Source organism: Rhopalosiphum maidis, chromosome 2 (genome assembly GCF_003676215.2).
Source record: "Rhopalosiphum maidis isolate BTI-1 chromosome 2, ASM367621v3, whole genome shotgun sequence".
NCBI classification, from domain to species: Eukaryota; Metazoa; Arthropoda; class Insecta; order Hemiptera; family Aphididae; genus Rhopalosiphum; species Rhopalosiphum maidis.
The window spans coordinates 84,244,736-84,269,909 of NC_040878.1; the positions used below are offsets into that span (position 1 = coordinate 84,244,736).

The 25,174-nt window shown below is 28.1% G+C and overlaps 1 protein-coding gene across 3 annotated transcripts; it reads right to left on the reverse strand.

The window, feature by feature from the left end:
• Positions 1-831: 831 nt before the first annotated feature.
• On the reverse strand, positions 832-24,021 carry LOC113551412 (G1/S-specific cyclin-E). 3 transcript variants are annotated; one of them, XM_026953647.1, is made up of 10 exons: positions 23,808-24,021; positions 4,460-4,542; positions 3,648-3,979; positions 3,385-3,582; positions 3,101-3,314; positions 2,902-3,013; positions 2,691-2,821; positions 2,362-2,617; positions 2,107-2,270; positions 832-1,877 (listed from the first exon to the last, which is right to left on the reverse strand). In XM_026953647.1, the coding sequence occupies exons 2-10, from the start codon at positions 4,511-4,513 to the stop codon at positions 1,731-1,733; spliced, it is 1,608 nt and encodes a 535-aa protein (XP_026809448.1). In that variant the 5' UTR covers positions 4,514-4,542; positions 23,808-24,021; the 3' UTR covers positions 832-1,730. The 3 variants fall into 3 exon arrangements, with proteins under 3 accessions (XP_026809448.1, XP_026809446.1, XP_026809447.1); XM_026953645.1 differs by lacking the exon at positions 23,808-24,021 and adding an exon at positions 6,001-6,319 and having other exon boundaries at positions 1,731-1,877; XM_026953646.1 differs by lacking the exon at positions 23,808-24,021 and adding an exon at positions 5,139-5,515 and having other exon boundaries at positions 1,731-1,877.
• Positions 24,022-25,174: the final 1,153 nt, after the last annotated feature.

A 25,174-nucleotide genomic window follows, 5' to 3' on the forward strand; every position in this document is an offset into this window, starting at 1 on the left:
TAATAGTGACTATACTAAACACTTTTTTAAAAAAAAACACAAATTATGATAAAACAATAATACTACGCTCTGTTCTACTCCATTCTGAATCTAAAACTAATAAAATGGAAAAAATAATTTTTACAGTAGCAAATTATCAAGTATGAAAATTTGCAATTTAAAATTTGAATTTATGAACTCAATATCTTTTATATTTTTACTCACAATCTCATTATAACATCAGTTATAAGACTATAGTTCTAATCCATAAAAAAAAAATATTAATTCAATATAACAAACAAATAACAAAATATGTATGTGTGGATGTGGTTCAATATTTTTCAAAAGAAACATTACTAGTCATAAACAATAATCAACAACTATAGTTTATGATTCAAAAACTATAACAAGGAAACAGAACACTTACAATTATACAATAAAACAACAAAAGATTTTAATAATAATTATAATCATAATTTATTATAAGCCAGTTTAAGTTACATTATACACATGTACATAAAAAATATATATATATTTATATATTATGTTTATAGAGATTTATAACTGTGAATAAAATAATTTTAACTATAAAACAAAAATGTTTAACTGCTAATAATATAACAAAGAATTTTTATTATCCCAATAAAATATATATTCCCATTGATAAGAATTAAATTTAAATGCATACCAACTAAAGAAATATACAAATTCTTCTCCCCAACCTGATTATTTCTAATTTATTAATGGCCTAGTTATAATTTTTTTTTTATGTAAGTAATGATTACTATAACGAGAATAAAATTATGTTAGAGTTAGATAATGAAATTCACATAATTATTGTAAAAAAATTGGAAACATTTTTTATATATATTTCTATGTTCTATAATATATTTTAATACAAATTCAATGTTGAATGGAGATCACTTTATACAAATTTTTCAAAAATTCTGGTCATTGCATTACATAAAAAGAAACTGGCACATTAGAAAATCGTTGATTTCAAAATTACACATATACAAATATATAACTAGCGCATGGAGTTAGTACAAAACCATGAATATGCGCATCTTAACATAAGGAAATAATAATTTAAAGTTTCAAAAAAAAAAAAAATTGTACATAATAAAACATGCTATGAGACTACACAAAATAATTTTATCATTATCAGCTAAATAAGACTAGAATACAAAAGGATAATGTAATTTGATATAAAAAGTCAAAATTATAAGATTGTGTAATATGAAGGAATGGCTTGTAAAAAAATTTGTAATAATAACCCTAATATAATTACTCATGAGTCTATTAAGTATTTAGTTAATCATATATAATATACAAAGTGATTGTTACATAAAATTAAAATCAATATGAGGGTCAAATATATTTTTTTTTCATTGTTTAGCAATTTGACATAACTTTAAATGAGGAACACCAGTTCAATCAACAATGTTGACCTTAATTTTACACTTTTCAGGAGAGAAATCAGCTATTAACTTGAAAGAAAAAAATTTTCAGTATGATTACTGATTTCCAAATTGTATTTATAATTATAATTAACTACCAACAGTACTAATTTAAAAAAATAGATTATTATTGCACATTTAAATAATCTAGGTCGTCAAGACAGAATCTATCAATTAAAATAAAATATTATTTAACACAAAGAAAACTAGAATACAATGACCTATTGCAAGGTAAAATGTACATGTTTTAATAAAAAAATCTTACTGTTGGTGTTGTCAGTATTTAATTTATTATTTATAGCTACATGAGGGTTTGCACTCTTCAGCTGTTACAGGATATTTTTTACCACTCCATGGCGGTGTTAATAAGTTTGAAGGAGTTACTGGGCCTTTGACTCGGGATAATTGAATTAGTTCAAATCTACTCTGTGCTAAATCCTAAAAATACAAATAAATTTAGTAAAGGCAATTGATTTTACTATAAAGGATATTAATATTGATAATCTATAAATTTTGATAAAATATAAATCTACTACACATAAAAATATATTAAAAAAGACGTGTACCTTTTTTACATCTGAGTGCAAAATTAACAGATAAATGGGAATGAGAAAATATTTAAAATGAGTTGATGATACCATAATAAAAATATATAAATGATACTTACATACATATCCATACTGACTAAGTGTTGTTGTTTAACATGGGTGCCATCTACTTGTTCTGAATCATTTTCAAAATCAATTTCTTCATACTGGTATTCTTCAAGAATTACACTCCAATATACAGACATCCATTCAACACAATTACATACATTTCCTTCTGATAATCCTAAATAATAATAATAATAATTTAAAATATTGTTTAATTGCAACTCAAAAATAAACTTAGTTTTTTTTTTTTTTTATTATTTATTACTTACCGGAAATTGTTAAAGCAATTTTTTTATTTAGCACTATAGTCAGAGCGGATGCTGCTAATTCACTATATGAGTAACGTAAACTAGTTGAATCTAGGCTGGCTAGATCTAAAAGATGAGCCACCTGATTGAATAAATTTTGAGGAAATTGTGGAGTAATCAAACTGTCTTCAGCTGTACTATCATCCACACAAATGAATTGCAACATCAGTTCTACCCAGTAGTTTATAGAAACTGGTGTTAAACGGAAACGCAGATGCTAAAAAACACATAAAAAAATTAGTTAATTCTTTGTAGTCAGTTTAATTATTATTATATTTATGTTTAATTACCATCAATAATATTTTCTCCATATCTAACAGATCTTCATCAGTACATGCACCATCAGTGACATAAGCAAATTCAGTTAATTTAGGAGGGTAAATCTCTTCCATTTTGGCAGCCATAAACAGACAAGTAATTCCTATGTACAAAAAATAAGTTAACCCTAAATTAACTTGTCTTTGTATGGCTTAAGAATTAAGGCTGGAAAAGTTTAATTACCAATGAGTTGTAATTTTTGTTTAGGAATAGAATCACTGTTTGATAAATATCTGTCTAAATAATCCATGGCTAAATAATAAGTTTCTCGATGTAACTTATAAACAGATGACACCTAAAATCAAATATATACATTATAATTCTTAATATAAATAAATAATTTTAAATATGATAACATGAATAATTTATCATTAAATAATACCTCAATTAGCCAATCTAAAAGAATAGCTCTCATTCGAGGTGTTATATGTTCATGGCAATCTTGGTAATCAGGATTCCTGTAAGTTAATGTTGCAGAATCTCTATTACATATCATCTGCCAAAAAGCTGCACGTTTACCCCAAGGAATTTCAGGTAATGGACATGGTCTTTCATTTAATGCAATTGGCTTATGGTTAATGGCCATGTCTCGAAATCTAAAACAATAATAAAATAACAAATTTAATTATGTTGTTTATTTTATTATTTAAATAATTTATAACTTACTTGCTCCAAGTAGTAACTACAGTACTTCCAACATTATCTTGAATGTTTGAATAACGTGGAGTTGGCACATATGTAGGTGGATCATTTTCAATATTTTTCTTTGGTTCAGAACTATCAATACAATCTGGGCTTAGTTCATTGTCAGATAATAATGGGGCAGGTTCACTGAGAGCAGGACTACTAGCTTCTGATTCCGACCTAAATATAGCAAATAAATAAGTAACATTTCCACAGTTATAGGTTTTTTTTTATATACCACATACCTATCATCTGAATAAATTGAATGAGAGTCAGGCGACAGAACTTGTAACTCAGATAATGGTCGCCGCTCTACACTTCCATTATTACCAACAGTTAATTGTTGGAAGGAATCATTGTTCTCAGAATTAATTTGAAATGGATCAGAGTCAGCTCTTACTCTGGAGTTTCTTTGTAAATTTGTAAAATATTGATGCTCACTATCATCTGATAGTGATGACTGTGATGAACCATGTAATTTAGATCTAGATAAAATACTTGGGAGATCAATAGGACTGTGGTCAATTTTCATCCGCTTGCCTGACACAGTACCATTATGTAAATAGCCTTCAGAGTTCTAAAAGATAACAAATAATTTACATATTCAATTAAAACAAATTGTAAAACTGGATTATATAAAAATAATATTTTTATTATATGACTATTATTAAGTAACTTTTATCACTATAATTTTGATACCTTTAAAAATATTTATATTACTATGAGCAATACATGTAGTACTATATTTGTATTCAAATAATAATATGCATAATAAATGCTAGATATTAAGTAACATGTGACTTAAATATAATAAGCAATTAATAAATTTCTATAAATATGAAAAATATTTCTCTTAGTATCCTTAGTACTAGTAGTACCTTCAAAAATTATCTGACTATAAAAAAAAAAAAAATTAATATCTTAATTTTATAGGTACCAAATAGTAACAACTAAGATTATTGCCCAATCATTACATATTTTATTTTTCTAATTAAAATTATTTGGAAAAAAAAAAGAAAATAACATTTAAACAGCATAACAATAAAAATAGCCTTACATGTCTTTTCCTTTTCAAAACACCATCAATGTTAGATGAACTGGCGTCATTCATTGTAGTTGACTTTGAGGAATGTATAATGCCTGAAACAAAAAATAAAAATCAAGAATTATATTTATGATTTGCCCTTTTTTACAACATATAATTATGTAAAAATAAAAACTTTAAAATATTTGTATGACAGTACACAAATAACATATAATAGGTAAAAATTGTATATACTTATAAAATGGAAAATACAAGTATGTAATTAGTATTATAAACTCTATAAGCTCTTAAAAATAAACAGGTAATTATATTATATTTATAACTATGATATACAAAGAAGTTATCTAGCCATTATGATAAAATTATACTTGAAAATCAAATGTATGCGTATAATTGATATTTGACATTTGTAATAAATAATTTAGTTAAAAGTAATTTTACACCATTGGTAGTAGATATTAATATATACATGTAAGAGTTAGGGTAAGAAACCAGTCAATGAACATCAGATAAAAAAAAATAATATCATATGATGAGTATGATGTCTGAATTAAAATACAATTTATCTAATTGAACTAAAATTAAATATTTTTAACTGAACGAATTCTTTTGCTTTAATGGTAACCATATAAATGAAGATTATAACATTATTTTTAATGAATTAAAGAACTAGTATAATAAGTATAGGTACCTAATATAAAATAAATACGTATTCAGCAGTCTTCATGAGTACTTGTAATTTTAATAAATTAAAAAAAATAAAAATAAAAACTGGTAATTGCACGTGTATTATTACGCATTGGACTACTCTAAAGAAAAATAATAATATAATACACCAAGATGATTAAAATTATTTTTTCAGAACTATGCGAGTATACAAATCGAAAACCACTTGGTAGTCGGCGTGTGCGTCATAGTATTTGTTTAGTAGAATACGATTGAAAATTATTTCAGGCGATGAGTCGTTAATAACGTACGATAGACAAGACACGATGGGTAAAAATAAAAATCGAAATGTTTCATCCGTGGAAAACAAATGGAAAAGGCGAGAACGAAAACTAAACGACAAAAAAAAACTAAAGGTGACGCGTGGACCGAACAACGACATTGGGCGGGCTTTTGGCCTCGGGCGGTGACGCTGTGGTGGCGGGAAACGCGCGCGCCGCAAGAGTACGTGGATGACGCGAAGAAACGGGCGCCAAAAGCGTTTTCCCTATTGTCCGCCTATTGCGCGCGAGTTCCACGCTCCTCTACCAGGGGGTCCGCCGCCGCCGACCGGCAGAGGTCACCGGAATCGCGATCGTTTTCCGCGCGCGCAAAAACCGATGCCAATCTCTGCAGTGGTGAGATCGCTAATTTTCGTGCGTGACCAAAAAAAAGTGGAATCGAATTTGCCAACAAAAAACGGGCGTGCAGATATTTTTATGTCGTGTATACCATCGACGGAAAAATTTTCAATTTACAGTATATGTAGCGGATGCGAGGAAACACCAATTATTAAAACGTTCAACATAAGGCTTCGCGACGATAAAAAATATGCAAAGTAAACTTACGAGTGTATTGGTCGTCGAATCGTCCCTTCCGGTCGGATAGACCGCACGGGGGAGGGACGCGGATATTACGCGAATCGGCACGTTGCACCTCGGGCCCCGCGTAGTTGAACTAACAGACAGACGTAGATCGTATATTTAATCAACACCGTTGTCACGAAATTTTATCGAAACAACGAGCGGGAAAAATCAGTTTTGTAAAAAAATAAAATTATCCGACGACAGAGGAAGCGAATACTTCGGCGGCAACGGTGGCAGGCAGAGCACACAACACGCTTCAGGGTTCACGGTTAACGAGCGACTGGTCGACGGTAACGAAGAGACAATGATCCCGACTGTGGCCGCCTACGGCAGACGGAACCGGTTTAAGGGCGGAGGGGCGCGCAGCTCACAGGAATGCAGGCCCTCTTTGCGCGCGCGCGGGCGCTTTGTTGACAATACGGATCAGCTGATCGAGCCGGCAACAGCTGACCGTCTGGCGCCGACGTCTGCTGCGCGGTAGATCCCGCCTAAAAACAACACAGAGCACAAACTCGCGCGAGCGGTCCGCCGCCGTGGCCGCACGTTTGCCGCCAAAACAAAGTTGTCCGCGGCGATAACGCCGGTGGCACGTCGTACGTTACCTGCAGTTCACGATGCGATTACGTAATAATATTATTGTAACAATAATAATAATAATAATAATTAATTATTATTGTTGTTTTTATTTACCTTTCACACCGTCCGACGTTTGGAAAAAACAATTTGTTTTTTTATAATTATTATTGTTCCGCGATATTATTGTTTTCGTCAAATATGTATAATATTATATCACTGGAACGACAACGAAAATAAATTAAAACCGAGTATTTATTATTATGATGTATGCTTCATTCTATCCAACAAATTTATATTTTTCTTTTATAATAATATCGATTGTGGTACGCCGATAACGTGATTGTACGGTCGTTCGATTAGTTTCCCTTAATGGGACGTTGAGACGCAAAATAATATTTAACGATGAGAATAAATTAAAAATTGTATGTACAACCGATAAACCGATGTAACAGATAATATTTTTCATTAGTAGAAAAGTCTGTGATCTGACAAAAATGTTTAACGATCTTTAACAATATAGTCAACTTGTATTGTATAATATAATTAATTGATTTTTTAAATTAAAATTTTCTTCACTCCAGAGTACCTACGGCTGTACCACATAATATGTAGGCACGAAAATTCTTACTAAAGTAGATACAGTACTCAATAGAATACACGATTAATGGTACAAGTATAAATGTATAACGAACAAATTTTACCTTAAAACTAACTGCTTTTTTATCGTTATGCTCGGATAAAAAGAAACACTAGGCATAATTTATAAGCATTAAGCACTAATATGTTTTCGTATTATCTTAGTTTATAAATTATAAGAAGTCGTTTACTGTTAACAATGAATTATAGTCGTAACTACTTGTGTATCAAATAAATAAGAACCCACGTTCTACACAATTACTGAAACACGGAAAGAAATGTTCTTCTGGGTTTCTTATTATTATAAAAAAAAAATAGTTTTTGGAGGGATTCTTAATTATGACGTTTACATAAACATTCCTTTCAAACCAAAACGAAAAATATTTACCAACAAATAGTGTGGCAACCCAGATATTTCTTATGAAAGGTTATCGTGAAGTCGAATACATAAAAAACATTATTATTTCTGAAAGATACTCCATTCCGGGTTAGAGATATTTAAATATCTAAATATAGTAACATGTGTTTTATGCAATTAGAAGTAACAGACTTCATTACCAAATTAATACCATTATTTCTACGCACTATATAAATACCCTCACTTATTTTATGAGCATAAACTATCATACAATGCTTAAAATTAAATAATACCAATTATTTATTACGTTAAATAATATATTATTAATAAATAAATAAAACTTGCTAGTTTTTATGAATTTATAATGACCAATAAGTACTACAATTAGTTATTGCGGTAGAAATAATAATTCATTTATACGTTATAAATGTAATATGTTTTTATGTGACAAATTTCAACTCGATAGATACAATCACATACATTAAAAACATATAAGGCATAGGCACAATGTATTTTTAATTCAATTGTTGTTTGTTACATTCATACTATGAAATATCGTTATTGTATGATAATATGCTGCCCAACCTATAATGCACGATACATTAAATATTCTACTATCGATATAAATTATCATCTGGCAACTTCGATTCGAAACGGGCCTGTTATCAACAATATTCACGATTGTATTCTGAAAGGAGTTACACATCGACACTTTACTCTGGAGTTTTGTAAAAAAAATTTTCCCAATGTATGTCATCGTATCACGACAGAATGAGAACCCCCGGAGTGCAATCATAAATAATTTCGGAGTATTATACATGTACACTTCCCTACGTCCACCATAAAAAAAGTAATAATAATAATAATAATAATGCCCACCGCGATGATCAATGAGTATCAAATTTGGATTCACCTGCAGCAGCAGTTGTAGGACGATGTTATTTTGTTTCCTCTGCCGCGCAAAAGAGGACCAACCGAAACGTACAAAACCCCGATGGTCCGTAGTTGTGGGTAGTGTTCGAAATCTATATAAGTATAGTATTATTTTATACAATATATAATATAACACTGCCACCAGCAGCATTCCATTTACGTTGTTTTGGTTGGCGCCAATTGGTCTTTGTGGGTACAAAAGGGATTATATATCATTACAAGGCCGACGCGGTTCAGGAACCATATAGGTATAACATAGGTATAGGTCGGTCGTCCTCGGACAGTGGCGGCTAAACGGAGTACCCCTTTTGTCCTTAATGGCAGCACAAGAAACTCAGTGTATTATTACAATAATGCCGTCCGGTCCTGCGGGATATATTGACGCAAACTCACTGTTATATTATTATTATTACTGTACATCATACATGTTTTAATGTAGTGTAATATCATCACTGTCTGACTAAAAATATATATAATATTATACTGTAATCGTAACTAATTATTACTTTACATATATATACAAATATACACGAGAAACCAAAAGGACGTCCGTTCGACAGTTACTGTACCATGACGTTTACTATTATAATATTAGGATATTATAATGTAATATAATGTTGTCTCAGAATCAGTAGAATTAAAAATAATTATGCCACAGTGGCCTGCATAGTGACAGGTGTTGAAATAACTTGACCGTGGAACTAAATCGCGATTCTAAAAACATGATGAAGTGTGGACCCGTAGAAGGCTATTATATTATTAAACCGCTATATATTTTTGGTAATTTTTTTCTGAATTTTCAATATTACAATTTCATTTTTATATTCACTATAATTACTGTTGTAAGTACCTACTGAACAACACATTATATACTGCATATAGACCTTAACGAATTTGATACGATCTGTATGATAACAATAATTAGAAAATTGTTTATGACAAAATAATAATCATAATAAGTCATGTTATGATTTAGTTCAATTATCGTTTACTAAGATTAAATAGATATTGGGTTTTCAAATCGATAAAATAATAAAGAATTAGCAATAAACAGCCAAGGAATTTTTTCTTATTAATAAATAATTATTTTAATTTATTTTTGATTGAATTGATCAATACACAATGAATATTATTACTAGCTTAATTCCAATGTAAATTTATTTGCCATATGACTAAAGCATCAATATATTTTGGAGCTGTTTTCGAACGATTTTTAAAAGGATAATAATACCACAATAATACTTTAATGCATCGTCAACACGAATTTGTTTACAATGGAAACAAAATATCTTTTCAATAAAAATATGAAAAACTACATACATTTATTATTCATTTGGACACGGTTTGTAGGTGTATTAAAAATAAAAAATAAAATACAATATGATGTAGACTAGCTATAGTCACTGTTGACTGATTTCTAGTTCTCTCACGTGGTCTTTAGAAGTAAATATATAGAATACTGTAAACGAACACATGTTACATCCAAAAACGAGTAAAGATTCGCGTGACTTAGCATCGTGGGAGATGTAAGCTTAGAGAGGGTAGGCCCCTGCTTAGGAAAATATATATTAGTAATTGATATAGCTTAAATTAATCAATAGTATTATACATTTTGATAAATTTAAATAAATTAGGAATAAAGCAAACTTGTATTTTAGTAAAATATTAAGCAGTCAAACAACATTTACGCTGTGTAATTAACGAAACAAACAGTAAATAATAAACGAATAAAATTGAGAATTTTAATTTCTTAATACATGAAAAGATCTTAATAATAACAACAATGTTGTACACCCAAATTTATAGAATCCAAAATGCAGAATACATTTATTTTTATGTATTAAATTTATTTAGCTACGTTTTACACTAATTTACAGGATAATAGCATTAGATTAATTATTAATTCGATTTACTTAAATCTAAAAATCGAATAATTAAGTGATATAGGAATATTAATTTCCCGTTCATATACGTAATAAATTTAAATAATTCATTTTTTAGTAAGACGCGAACAGTATTATGGAGGGAAAACGACCTCATGTCAGAATGCAAATCTGCTAAATCACCTACGCATTATCCAAGTATTACCACCAGCATAACAGTCTCGTATTACACATTTTCGGTATAATATGATATTACACGTCCCTTGTCGGGGATATAAAAGAACCAACAATTAAAAGGAAAATATGTATGATATATGATAACTGCGTTGATAGTACAAGTAATAATCGATGAGTGCTAAATATTTATTCATACATCGATACATCAAAGTATAATGTTTGCTAAAAACTCATCAAACGAACACGGTGGCGATGGCAGATAAGTTTTTTTTGCTGTCACGTCATCTATATAAATTACAAATGGAAGGTCAGGAAATATTAAGGTCAAACTTATAAAATGGGGCCCCGCAAGATTTTTATAGTATTATAATTTTTTTTTTTTTTTTTGTTAAGCAAATGACACAGGCAAGACATTAAACGTGTTAACTATGTGTGTCACACAGATAAAGCGTTGGTTTACGTGAAATTCCGATAAAATATACTCAAAGAAAACTTATATGGATTATTAAGATTAATCGTTTTTGTCAAAGTACTAGACACTATTTAACTAGCTTATTATATATATTTTGAGTTTACATTTAAAATTAAATTAATGTAGATAATACATAATTTACAAAAGCAATTAAGTGAGTCAAAATATAATTTAATTGTGAAACACTAATGAAAATAAAACGAATAATACCTATTACTTTAATAATTATAGACTACTATTGAAAACCTACACATTATCTAACTTTAAACAAAGTAAAAAAGAAATATTTATTAGTCATTTCTTTTAGTCTAACTGAGGACTAAACACATTAATAAAGTACATAGTTTCTACAATATTTTACATCAAAGTAAAATACACTTTACGCTTTACGTTAAGTTAATAATACAATTTTAAAAATTAATTTTCGATATATAATATAATTGATTGTATTCAAAGAAAAATTCAGACTAAAAATGTACTGATGATCATAAATTATACAAGGTTGCAATGATATTATCATTTATCAGTACCACATACGTATTACATTAAATATTTCATATTTTTATATCACAACAGTATATAACAGTTCATAGAGTAAATTTATATTTCGTTTTATCAATACATTTAACACGTTTACTTTTAATACTTTAAGAATAATATGCAGGACAAATAAAATTGTTTGTGTTATTATTACTTAGAATTGCGCACGAATGACGAATATTTTGCATGCTCTCTATAAAACATATTATAATAATAAATATATATGCACATTACATATAACGCACATGTAATATACACTATAAGAATATATAAGCTATAGCAGAATTTGCTTTGAACACTATACTGTTAATTAAATTTAAATAGATACTTTCTATATACCTATATGTTTATATACATTAAATAATACACCCAACAGCCAACTAGATAGAAGTCAAGAACGTTTTAAGTTATAGAGAACGTTCATGGTCCTATAGTATACGTTTTAAAGAATTGGCCAATGATCGGATCCTCGATCGATCCGTGTACCTTACACTCGTCATTGGAGCATAATATACATCACATAGACCAGATGTCCGTGACACTAAACAATGTGTTTTTGATACGTATCCTGCATAAGAAATCGAACAACATAATAACCCGAAGATTGCGCGCATACTGCACATAACATGTATTTGTATTCATATATATATATATAGAATACTCTCAGCTCCCAAAAATAACATAAAATGACGCTTTTGACCCTCCCTAAACACCAAGTATAGACTCAGAGTAGGATTTTTCGTTCGCGTCCAAAAATACTATATTGCAATTTACCACCTGCGGGAGTCAACGCGATGTGTCTTTGGTGGGCAGCTTAATTGTCAGGGGTCGCGTGCCCCAATCGTCATTATACGCGCTCAACGTGAAGTGTTTCCCCGCGCAAATTCACGCTTTCGGGCGCATGCAGCTGTCCATGAGTACATATTATACATACACAAACCGGTGTACGTACGCAGTAGTATATAGATATATATACCAATAGCGAATAATAATGAATAATATATTATAATAGTAATAATAATAAAAAAAAATACCTCAACCAAAACGAGCACTAGGCGAACTACTCGCCGTGGCATGCACATTGTACTGCAGAGTAACTCAATAGTATTTATAATAACTATACATGACGTTTTTTTTTTTGAAATGAAAGGGGTAAGTGGATAAAATATTAAATGTTGTTATATATATACATTATAAATAGAATTCAAAAAGGCGCACGGAGGAGGACATTCAACTTGGTTTGAAAACTATAGACCGGTTTAAATACAACTCGTAAAAAGAGATGAAAATAATATTATGTCGAATAAATGTTCAGGTGTTATCTTTAAAAATACATAGATAACATAGAAGTAAACAAAAGTGTTTGTAAACATAATAACAAATTAATACCACCCGTCTATAATTTATTTATTTGAAAATTAACTATAAATAATCACTTACATAATTAGATCAAAATGATTTTATTTAATGTTAATAGGCAAATATATCTATACAGTATTATAGATATATAATATATATACACACATCATAAAAAATAACCTTTAGTACAATCATTGAGTTAATAATGAATAACCGTTTACTAAATCGATTTCATTCAATTATTTAATAATATTGTCACTGAATCATTGAAAATATTGTTTAATTTAACTTACCAACTTTCATAATATAAAATCATACTTTAAAACTTCTAATTAAATAATGTTTCGAGTAGAAATGGGTACATGACATAAATATCAAAATATACTGAATAAAACTAGTCATGCCTTTAAAAAAATATATTCAGGGGTCATTTAATTTATACGCCGTAGGTACATAACTATATGTATATATAATGCTTGATCAAAATCTTCCAGGTGTAACGTAGGATAATAATAAAAAAGGGGTTGTACATATTGTGGCAGAGCCGACAGATGGATGCTTTCAATTCCGGTTCGACTTTTATCGGGACCACGACAAAAGACGGTCTACGACACTAGCCACATGTGGATGTGTCTAACTATACACAGTGCTAAATAGCCACTAGCTCTTTTTATTGTTTAGTTTGTACACCGCCTTTCATGGTTCACCGTTTGTATTTGCATAAATTAAATAGAAGTTAGGTACTGGCACGTGTCAAATTTAAAATGCTTAGCAGTTTTTCGCTATAAGAATACTTTGTACTACTAACTATTTATTCATTATTCAATACTACACGTGTATAACTGTTGTTTACTTGTTTGAAAGTATTCGTATAAAAAATGAAAATGTGAAAAACAAGAATATTAAATGGTTTTATTATATTTTGTATATTTGTATAAATTTTATCAAATTTATAAAAAAGTTCATATGAATAACCACGTCACATTTGAGAATACAAGATTGTAGGATATATAATCAAAAATAATTTAGTGTACCTAATATTTTTAACTTAGTAATAATAAGCAGCAGACATGTCAATTTATATAATACATTGTTAATAACAATTAAGATTCAAATAATATATCCTATCACATATTTCTATATAATATAATTTATATTGATTAGCATAATATAGTATAATAATTATATATATTACTAATTTATAGTCAGTCTAAACTCTAAAGCAGTTAATTAAAATATTAAATTTTAAGAAAACAAATGAATAACGAAAATGTTAATGAGATCCTTATTTATGAATACAAACTGGTTTAGTTATTTGTTGTAAATTGGATACAGTCCCTTCGGTAATCAAGAACTGTTTCAATGGAAATCACATGTGTTGGAACTAGTAAAATCGGTTCCGTTGATATGTACGATTTTAAGAATCAAAAATTCTTTAAACAAGTACTTAAACAACATATAAAATAAAAATCATTGTATTTGTAATTTTAGGTAACCAAACATCAACCTTTTTATGTATTTTTAACGTAAATGAATTAGTAAAAGATGAAACTAACACAACCGGTTTAACACACTAACAAGGTTTACTATGTTATGGCAGATTATGCATAAAGAGATTATAAAAAATGTACGTACACGTGCATTTTAGAGGGTTATCGATCGAGGGTTTTGGTCAGCCAAAGAGAGATATAGGTCTTTACACCTGGTTTATATACCCTGGGTTTAAACGTGAAGGGGATAATTTGGCGCGCTTTTCATTTTAAAATTGTTTATAATAAACAATTTTATTAAAATCATGTATTTATATTTCTTAAATAACCTTTTATATGTAGTCAGTACTTTCCAACAAATATGTAAGCAATCATTATTTTATACAGAATCATATTTTCTATACACATAAATTAATTTCAATGCAAAAAAGAAAAATGATAAAATATGTTGGATTTATCATAGAAAAGAATTATGATATACCTATTACAAGTATATGCTACTGATATATATATGCTTATTATTTTAGAATGTATTTTCAAAACGCTTTACTATCAAATTGGTTGAACAAATTTAATAATAAACTAATTATTATTTTGTGATTTCAAACACATAATATTACTATTACGAATGTGTTAAAAGGCCATCTACACTCCATGTGTTGCTTCTATCTTAAAAACGGAAAACATGATAAATTTACAATTAGAAAAATTCATTTTGTGTTGTTATCTTTAATATAAAAATGATTAAACCTATTATTAAACTTAAAGTTTAGAACATTATCTGTTTAAGACCTAAGTTTTTATTATACACCCGAAACACGTTTAAAAATAGAAGTATTGTAAAAAGCCAACGTACAAACTACAAATATAAATACTGTTCTTACATGAAAGTTTGATAAAAGGTTAATTAAGTTAAAATTTACAGTTTTAAAATATTCAAAATATGCTTCAAAACTAAAATTATAAAAACTAACAGGGCTCTAAATAAAATTTCTTTAAATTTAATACGACGAATTTACTCTAATATTAAAAATTACGAAGTAAAATGGATTCTTTTGAGTATAAAACTTCTTGCCACATTTATACATTAGTACAGGGATCACCAATTAATATTTTTGAAGGGCCACATAAGAAATCTGAAAATTTTTTGTGGGTCATCAAAATTCTAAGTACATTTTTACATTATTTAAAAACCAATAATATTTAACAAAAATAATAATTTACAACAATAACACATAAATAATGTTGTCGTAATATGAGTTATTAATTCTTTGTCTGCCATTTGGTGACCCATGCATTAGTATACGGAGGCTACATTTGTATGCAGAACATCCTCTAAAGAAAATTGAAAATATTGTGGTTTCTCGTTAATTTTTCGGTATTTTAATTTAAGAATGTGTTATGAATATCTACTTATAACTAATAAAAATATTTCAATTATTGGATATGTATTAATATATAAATGAATCCAACAAAAGAACATAATATAGTACTTATATCTTAAAGTTTAATCATTTGTTAATTAACTTACAATTAAAATAAAACTATTTTTCAATATGTAATATAACATATAAGAAATACGTTATTGCGTTCCTAGGTTAGGTTAGGCAAGACAAATTCATGAATATTTCATCGTATTAAAAATAAGTAAAATACTTAAAATTAGATCGAAAGTTGAAAACAAATTCGTTTTTTCAATACTAGGTGATTATATAGATGATTAGTATTTCAAAAGATATCCTGAGGTAAATGTTTCTACCTTTCATGGGTCAGAAAGGTACGACCAAAGATTTACACCCGTCGTGACCGTTATTTTTCAAATGAGTTTCTTTTTGTATTCTGGGGGAGACTAAAACCGATACCGACTGGCTTTACCGGAACAAAAGGGGGAAGACGAACGTTTCCTTCCCGTCGGTTTAAGAGACCCTCGTAGACACGAATAAGACCCTACGTACCGCCAATATTTTCCCCATTTTTCTGTTCAATGCAATGGTGAATTCAAAACATTTTTACATACGTATGTTATATATATATATATATTATATATATGATAACTTCATTTTACAACGCAAACGATTTATAACCGATTTTTATATGATATAAATAGCAATGTTATTAATTGTCACTGCGAAATACTGGATTAGCTGTCAATAAATAACTTCAAATTTGTAATGTTTTATAAAATACCAAACTTAATATAATAACCTACGTAAAATTGTATTACTATATTCGCCTACAATAATAATACAAATAAGTAAATAAAAAATAATTACTTATAATTGTTTATACTATTGCATACCTTATAGTATTATATTATTAATTTATCAATTTGTTCATAATTTTAAAGACTTTTAACGATATATAAGACCTGTTTTACCATCGAGTTCAGTGCTTTTTACTTTACAATAAAATCACTAACCAATGACCGTCAATATTATATTTGAGAGTGCAATATTTATTGTAAATGGTGCAGCGGGGGCGTTTTATACATAGTATGGCAAATAATTGAAACGAATACAAGGAAACAGACAGGTATAGAAAGAGCCTACATAAAGAGTTGATATAATATAATATATATATACAGGGCGCTTAAGTAACAACAATGTAGCGGATCGATCGATTTTTCATTCTACAAGTGTGGCGGAATGTCCGCTGAGCATCACGTCCAAAAAAAAAAACCACCACACCAATTGTGGCCCTAATAAAATCGTTGGGTCACCGCATGAACGAAACTGTAAAATTCAAGGTATAATATGTAACCTGTACGAGTGTAGATTTTGTTGTTTTCTTTCTCTCTCTCGTTTTCTCTAAGGCTGAATCCCACGAGTGTTGTAATACCTGATTTGTCCATCGAACCGGCTATACCTTCGTTTTCTTGGTAGAGGTGAATAACACACACATAAATGAATACACACACTAACACATGTGAGTATATATATATATATATATATATATATATATATATATATATATATATATATATATGAGTATTGAGAGGGACAGGAAGCTGGACCACGTAGGTCTCACACGAAGAACATAACAGCTGTGCACAAGGTTATATATATTATATATTTTTTTTGTGACGCTTAAAACACGCGCGAATCTACCGGACGGGGATCTGCCTAGTATATGATCTTTACCAAGGCCGAGAGGTACATACAGTAGTATTATACTATTATATACCTAGTATATACAAACCGCGTGAATGCAAAAGTGATGATTATTCTTTTATAATATATTTAAATAAAACCAAGCGGGACCTGAAATTTTAATAATCACCGTCAAATCGATGATATCTCTCTATTTTTTTTTTTTAATATGTATTGGATTCATTTTAATAATGAACAATGAATGAAAATAATATGTTTATACTTGTATGTATCCTAAGAAAATATAATATGATTCATAAGATGAAAACATTTAAGTTAAAGATTATAAATATTATATTGAAGAATATAGTTACTCATACATTATACTATATACAACTCACTAATGTATTTTATTGTACCTATATTAATTTAACGCTCACAAATATTAATGATATTGATACATCATACTTAGTAAAGTAAATTTAATTCGAACTAATTATTGAAAAGTTGTACATCTTTAGGCAAACTTGAATTAAATTAATCGGGTTCTTATAATATTTTCAAGAATAAAATTACTAAGAAATGAATCGACCTTTTGGAAATGTACATTTTTAAATATAATTTTTAGAAAAAATAGAAATAGGTATGTAAAATACTATATAGGTTTTTTAATTAAAATTTTAAATCATAATAAGTTTTGCCATTTTGGAAGACCCAAACTACCGAAAGAAAATGCCATTCACCCTAAACGAAGAGTTATCGTTTATTATACTTGATTTTGTGGTTCTATTCTCCCGCCTCCACCACAAACATCAACCATCATTGCTGGAACCGGGACTACCTCTTGATTAATACAGATAAAAAAATGGTAACTTAAGAATGTCGCTTTACGGATCTTTTCATTCCTATATTGAAGGTTGACAACGAGAGAGGCGAAGAGACGTATACACAATGAAAAAAAATTAATAAATATAAATAGCCAAGAGGGGTCTAATAGAGAACAAAGAAAAAAAAGGAGAGAAAACCAAACCAGACCACTAGACACAGTTTATCACCATTGTCAGCTGATGTCCTATGTGTCTGACGTCACTACAGCTGTGACAGTATACACTATATAATCGAAAATTAAGTGAAATTGACCAAAATGAAATGGATAGTTTCCCAATAATGACAAAAAAAAAAAATTGATTATTTAAAAAAAATATACTAATGTACTATGTACAAATGAAAAAAATATATGTACGTTATACATAATTAAACAATAATATATAAGGTAATAAGTAATAAAAAATACTTTAAACAGTAAGAAGTTGTGTAAAAACTTTAAAAACACTTCTCAGTTCAAGAAATAATGAATTTTCACTGTCACTGGATAAAAAATTAACACAGGCAGTATAAACTAAGGCGTTTACCAAAAAACATGTAAAATGCTGGGCACAAATGTTACCGCCTCCTTTATATTGTATAGAAACCAGGTGAAATAATCTAGGAAAATTAAAATATTCAATTAATAACTATAGAAATGTAATTTCCATGAGAACAAAATAAACCGGAAACTTTTTACAGTATCGGTGACATACCAAATTTCGAAGGCGTGTGAACACGGATGCTGTATATAATCAGGAGACCTTGGATTATTTCTGTGCTCGAAGCATTTTGATAAAAATTATACAATACCCACGATAATAATAATTATACCTGCATTCTAAAAGGGTAGTAAAATGCACTGTTCTCTATTATTCTATATGGCTTAGACGAAATAAACATAAGGGTGCATATTATAATTCCAAATGTCAATGTTTAGTGTTTATTTAATATTATACTTGTAGATCGTAGTTATTTAACTAAAAATGTAATAATAGCTGTGATACTCATTATTAGGCATGGAGATGGCATAAATACACAATAATACAATATTAATTAACAATTAAAATAATAGATTAAATAATTTTAGAAATATAAATCAAAATTTAAAATACAGAGCAAGAAAGCGGTAAATACTCGTTCCGTTTCGATCATCTCGATGTGATATAAATTAAATTTAAAAAAAAAATTTGTCAGAATTGTTAAAAAAAAATATTTTAAGTTAATAAGTTAACCCTTTATAATTTGAAGTCATGAATTAGATTTTCGAGGTTAAGTAATAAATTGTTATTAATGTGGCATTTAAGCATTTTTCATAACTTGTAATCATATATTACAATCTAACAATAAATAATAAAAACACATGGTAAATTAACCTATATTGGCTATTTGATACTGATGTTATCACTTATCAACTTTTTTATGCAATTATTTCATAGAGTAATGAATGAATACTCTATGAATTATTTCTATAGTTCCATTATAATTATTTATAAACAATATAATTAATTTTTAGATATTTAAATTATAAATAAATCAATAAGATAAACAAGTGATAATTGAATACTAAAAATTACATGTCTCGTGACACTTTTTAGTGGTTTATACTAGGACATAAAATTGACAATACATTTGTACACTATTATATGTTTAGTGTGCAGTATTATAGTTAGCATATTCTTACATTAGTTATAAATTTAAAATGTATGTATAAACCATAGTTAAAAACATATATTTAAATATTTAATATTTCTTTAAAAAATATTGCGTTACTATAACACCTAGTCACTATAACATCTTACCTATCATGTAGGGTACTAGGGTAATAGCTTTTAACCCTTATTAATAATACAATTTCATCAAGAAATTTATGTATACAAGTAGATTAATGATTAGTTGATTTTCACAAATTACAATTTTTATACACTTTGTAGGTATCAGTGAAAAAAAAAATAGTAAAAGAATATACCGAAAAATAAGCAAGGAATGTGTAATTTTTAATATCCTAATTTTTTCCCAAATGTGAATATAGATTTATTTTTAAGTTTTCACCAAATAAGTTGTTTAAATGTTGGATATAGTACAAATAAAATAATTTTTACTTTTCAGATGTTATATTTTTTTATTGCCCAATCATATTATAAAATTATAATTAATTTTTTTGTGTTTCATATACATTCTTTTTTAATTGTATTTTGGAATAATTTTAATTTTGGGAATATTTAACTATCAAATGTTAGTTGCTATGTAGCTTTCTATAAATGTTACATATATTTAAATGAGAGACAATCTACATAAATAATACACAACTATACTATTATCATAATTTACTTTGTTTAACAAACTATATACTAATTATGGAACATTTTTAAATCATTTAATAGTTTCTATCATAATATTGAGGGTGATTTATTTATTTAACTATAGTTATAATATTAGTATTCTAGGACCTAAGCCATGTATACATAAAATAATTTTATAAATAACATATTTTATGTATAATTAAATACAATAAAAGTACCAAATAATTATTTAATTAATTTGAATTTAACATTAAGAAAGTATTGTAAATTATACAGATGTCTTAAAAAAAAATATTAAAAATTAATCTAAAATTAAGTTATTATAAAATATTACGGATTATTAAGCTAAAATTATTATAATTATTACATTTATCACCACCAAATTTAAAGTAAAAAATGAGTAATAAGTCATATAATCATCATAATATATTTTTAATGCTAATCAAGTATGTGTTAATTAATTATTATGACTATTAGGTTAGACTAGGAAAAATATGTATGTAAGAAAACAAACTAAATTTTTTTTTAAATAAATAAAAGTAAAAAATATTTTTTATTTGTTTCATTTTTTGATAGGAAGAATCTATACATTACTACTTAGATTTTAATTATTTATTCGCATGGCACCACCTTCATAACAGAGCCTCTGTTACAAACACTGTAGTCAATGCGACCATAATGGTAAGCGCATTACCACCATGTTTAAAATTATGTCCATTTAGTTTTTATAAACTACAAATAGGTATTAAACAATTTAAATAGTAATTGCTTTTTATTTTTATTAAAAAATATACTATTCAAACATGTTTTTATAATAATTTTTAAATTTTGTTTTATTTTTAATTCCTACCTTTAAGTTTTTTCATTACTTTGTTAAAACTTGATACTTAATAGTTTATTTTCTATTTAATTAAGTAATCAAAATTTAAGCTATTATATAATAAATACCTAATAACAAATTGTTATAATTATATTATAAATTCACAAAAATAATTAATTTTTTTAGTTTATTATAATTTAAGTCCATTTAATGATATTATTTATCTGATAGACTTTACACATTTTATGGATAAATATTATGAATTAATTAATGCATAATTTGATTTATTATATTTATTTTGTCAATAATATATTATAGTAATGTACCTAAATGTTGTATAAATGAATATATAAAAGATATTTAACAATAATAATTATTATTATTCAGTTGTGTACTAATACAATTGCTTAGCCCTAGAAATTTATTTTGAATTTAAAAATAAAATTTGTGTGGATGAATAGATAATTAATTATCATAATATTTTTTTATGTATACTAAATTATTGATGACCTGTATCCTATTACAAAAATTCTAAACCAACACATAGTTTTAAATTTATATATTATAAGATAGTAGGAGGGGGTAGTGGATAAATCATTGTTTGAATACTTTGCTTAGAGTTTAAATATGCTTGCCACACCACTAACTACATTGTGCTATGTGCTGTAGGAGTTACACTAGTGAAATTGTATTTGTAGTTAAAAGCAAATAAATGTTATTTATATTTAATTATTTAAAAATACTAGGTACATAGAGTTACTAATACATTCATTATTCAATCATACACATAACAATTTTAAATTTAATTTAACATTTAAAAAAATAATAATTCAAACATAAAGATAACTCAAATGAAATAAATAGCTTCAAAGTAAATTACTTAATACATAATCGCTAAACCTTAAGCACTTATCGTTCTTTACTTTTAACATTCTAATATCACCTAGTAAGTATTGTAAAGTAAAAAGCATTAAACAAGACTTGGATGAGGCATAAAGAACCATAAATTGATATTAAAGCTTAAATATTAAAATATACCACCCTATGAATAAACTTATACAATTCAAGAAAAAACTAATAGCATAGAATCCTAGACTTTGAACATCAATTTGTCCCCAATGACTTCTTAAACAGTTTATACTGCTTGGGAGTTTGAGGCAAAATAAAAAAAAACGTTACTAAAATTAGAAGTTTATAAATTTAATTAATTCTCAGGGGGTACTAATTTAGAGTTTAGTAATATTAACCATTAGACTCTCCTAATTGATATAATGTATATTAAGTTAAAAAGAAGTCAAATAGTGAAAAGAACTTCCCGCTATATTAGCATTTTTAATTAAAAATTCGTTTATGCAAATATATTTTTTAAATAAATTTAACAATTAACCTAAATATCATCTATCTAAAAGAATATTTAAATACAATAAATGTAAGATATTTATTTTGTATAATATATTTTATTATATTATAAATACAGGGACTATATCTATATTTTATAAAAAGAATATATTAAATGAGATGTTAAATTAATTGGAGATATAATAAATTGAGATTACTAAATACATAAATAATAATGATACATATACCTATTGTACCTATATAATATATAGGTAGTGAATAATACTATTGTTACTTCATTATCGTGTCAAACATTTTTAATTATATAACCACTAAAAATCTAATAAAAAATATATATACAACATTATCCATATATACTTGAATTACATACAGTAACACAAGTCTTACCAAAAAGACAGAATAATTTTTATCAAACAATACAAATGAGAAATGAAATGAAAAACCATTAAGAATATAATATATAATATATATATTTTAGTCATTAGGTATGGTAATTCTTAACAATCCATCTTTACCTACTTAAAATGTATATCTCTGATCCCATAGCTAAGGTTGATTTGGTATTTACAGCATATTATACTAGTAAAAAATAAAAATATGGTTTTTAACAGCTGTAAGCAAAACATCCCCAAAAAGCACTGATCAACGACATAGGTCGATAACTTTCAGTTACAGGAGTTAAGAACATATTAAACTTGTAAAATGTTCGACGATTATTACAATAGGTAGGAATCACGCTACTCCACGTGCGAAATCAACCCTAAAACAAACCTTCCCCTAACTTGGTGACGATTACGCGACTATTGCTAATAAGTAATAATAACATATAATTATAATCATCTAAAATCAAATATGTAACCAACAACCACGTTTACAATTAATGCTTTTTCACTACACAAAATAATATTAAAATATTGTGTATATACTCACAGCAGACGTGACAGACGGCACAGGGACTCGTGCTAAAATAATGGCGTTGATCGAGACGTGGCCGTTGTCAAAGGTCTTTTATTTTAGCACGCGCCAATGAAGATATATGACCTGTTAGTCGTGCCTGCGTCACAATCGGAAAATACCGCCGTCGTTGCCGACCTCCAGCTCGCAGAACGAATCGTGCTTGTTGTCGTTTCGGTGGTCTTTTTCTTTTTTTCTCTCTCTCGCTCTCTCTCCCTTTTCCTTTCTATACCAAAACGGTTGTCGCACTCGTCTGCGCGGCAAATCAGCTGTGTCTGTGTGCCGCCGTCCAAAATATATATATACAATAATATATTAATATCACGATATTACGTGATACGCGCCAGCCGAAAACGCGGGAACCAGACACTAGTTGTGCGCGGCTAGAGAGGCGCCGACGTTCAGCGATGATAACGTTGCTTGTTATTATTATTATCCATTTGTGCCACAGAACCGCGTAATGTACCGCGTTTGCGTTGGACGCGCATGGAGAGGAGAATATTATCGCACGGGAGAACACTGTTGTTTGGTCGGCGTTGTCGTTGAGCGCGGGAAAACCCATAGACTGTACCCTCCAAAAACCGCGGTATCCGGACCGAGCCGTATGCACCCTCGTCAGGGAACGGGGACTGTCGCCGGTCTCCTCGATCTGCAGATGGCAATGCACCCCCATATTCGATATACTGTACAATACATGTATAATATAATACATTATATATATATATATATATATAGTTGGCACATAATTACTTACAACCTACATGTATACATGCGCCATCAATCGTCATAATAGTGTATTATAATAATATATAGTGTTTCTGTGATGCGAACACGATCCCTCCGCGTTGTTAAAATTCAAAAGAATATCCTGTCCCGCGCAAACTGGCACATTAAATTGCAGGCGTTCCGTAAAGGTAATTACAGACTACAGTAGTCATAGTTACGCAGGCGTATTTACGCCACTTTCATAGCAAAGGCCAACCCTGAACGTTTAACAAACTGATTTTTAGAATTTCTTATTTATGCAGTAGATAGGTTTATCGATTTCATATACATTTCAATACATTTTTTACTTTCCAAAATATTACTCCTGGCCAGATTACTCTAAATCAGCTCCTATTTTTTAGTGAACATAGTGTGTAGTCCGAAATTGTTAGTGTACCTACTAAACACTTATAAATAAGACTACTAGGCACTGGCTAAATAGTAGGTAGTACCTACACAATACACACTATTCACATTTTAACCAGACATAAGTATAATATTTTCAGTTTATAAAATAATAACAGATCGGTATAGTTACCTAATAATAATGTGCAATTTGATTAATAAAAAATAATTAT

What these genes read in the sequence shown, in the direction of transcription:
- LOC113551412 (XM_026953647.1), bottom strand. Translation starts at nt 4,513, where the DNA reads ATGAATGACGCCAGTTCATCTAACATTGATGGTGTTTTGAAAAGGAAA. An exon ending in AATTGCTTTAACAATTTCCG is followed by an intron (nt 2,271 to 2,361) that starts GTAAGTAATAAA and finishes ATTATTATTTAG; the next exon opens with GATTATCAGAAGGAAATGTA. An exon ending in TAGTCAGTATGGATATGTAT is followed by an intron (nt 1,878 to 2,106) that starts GTAAGTATCATT and finishes TTGTATTTTTAG; the next exon opens with GATTTAGCACAGAGTAGATT.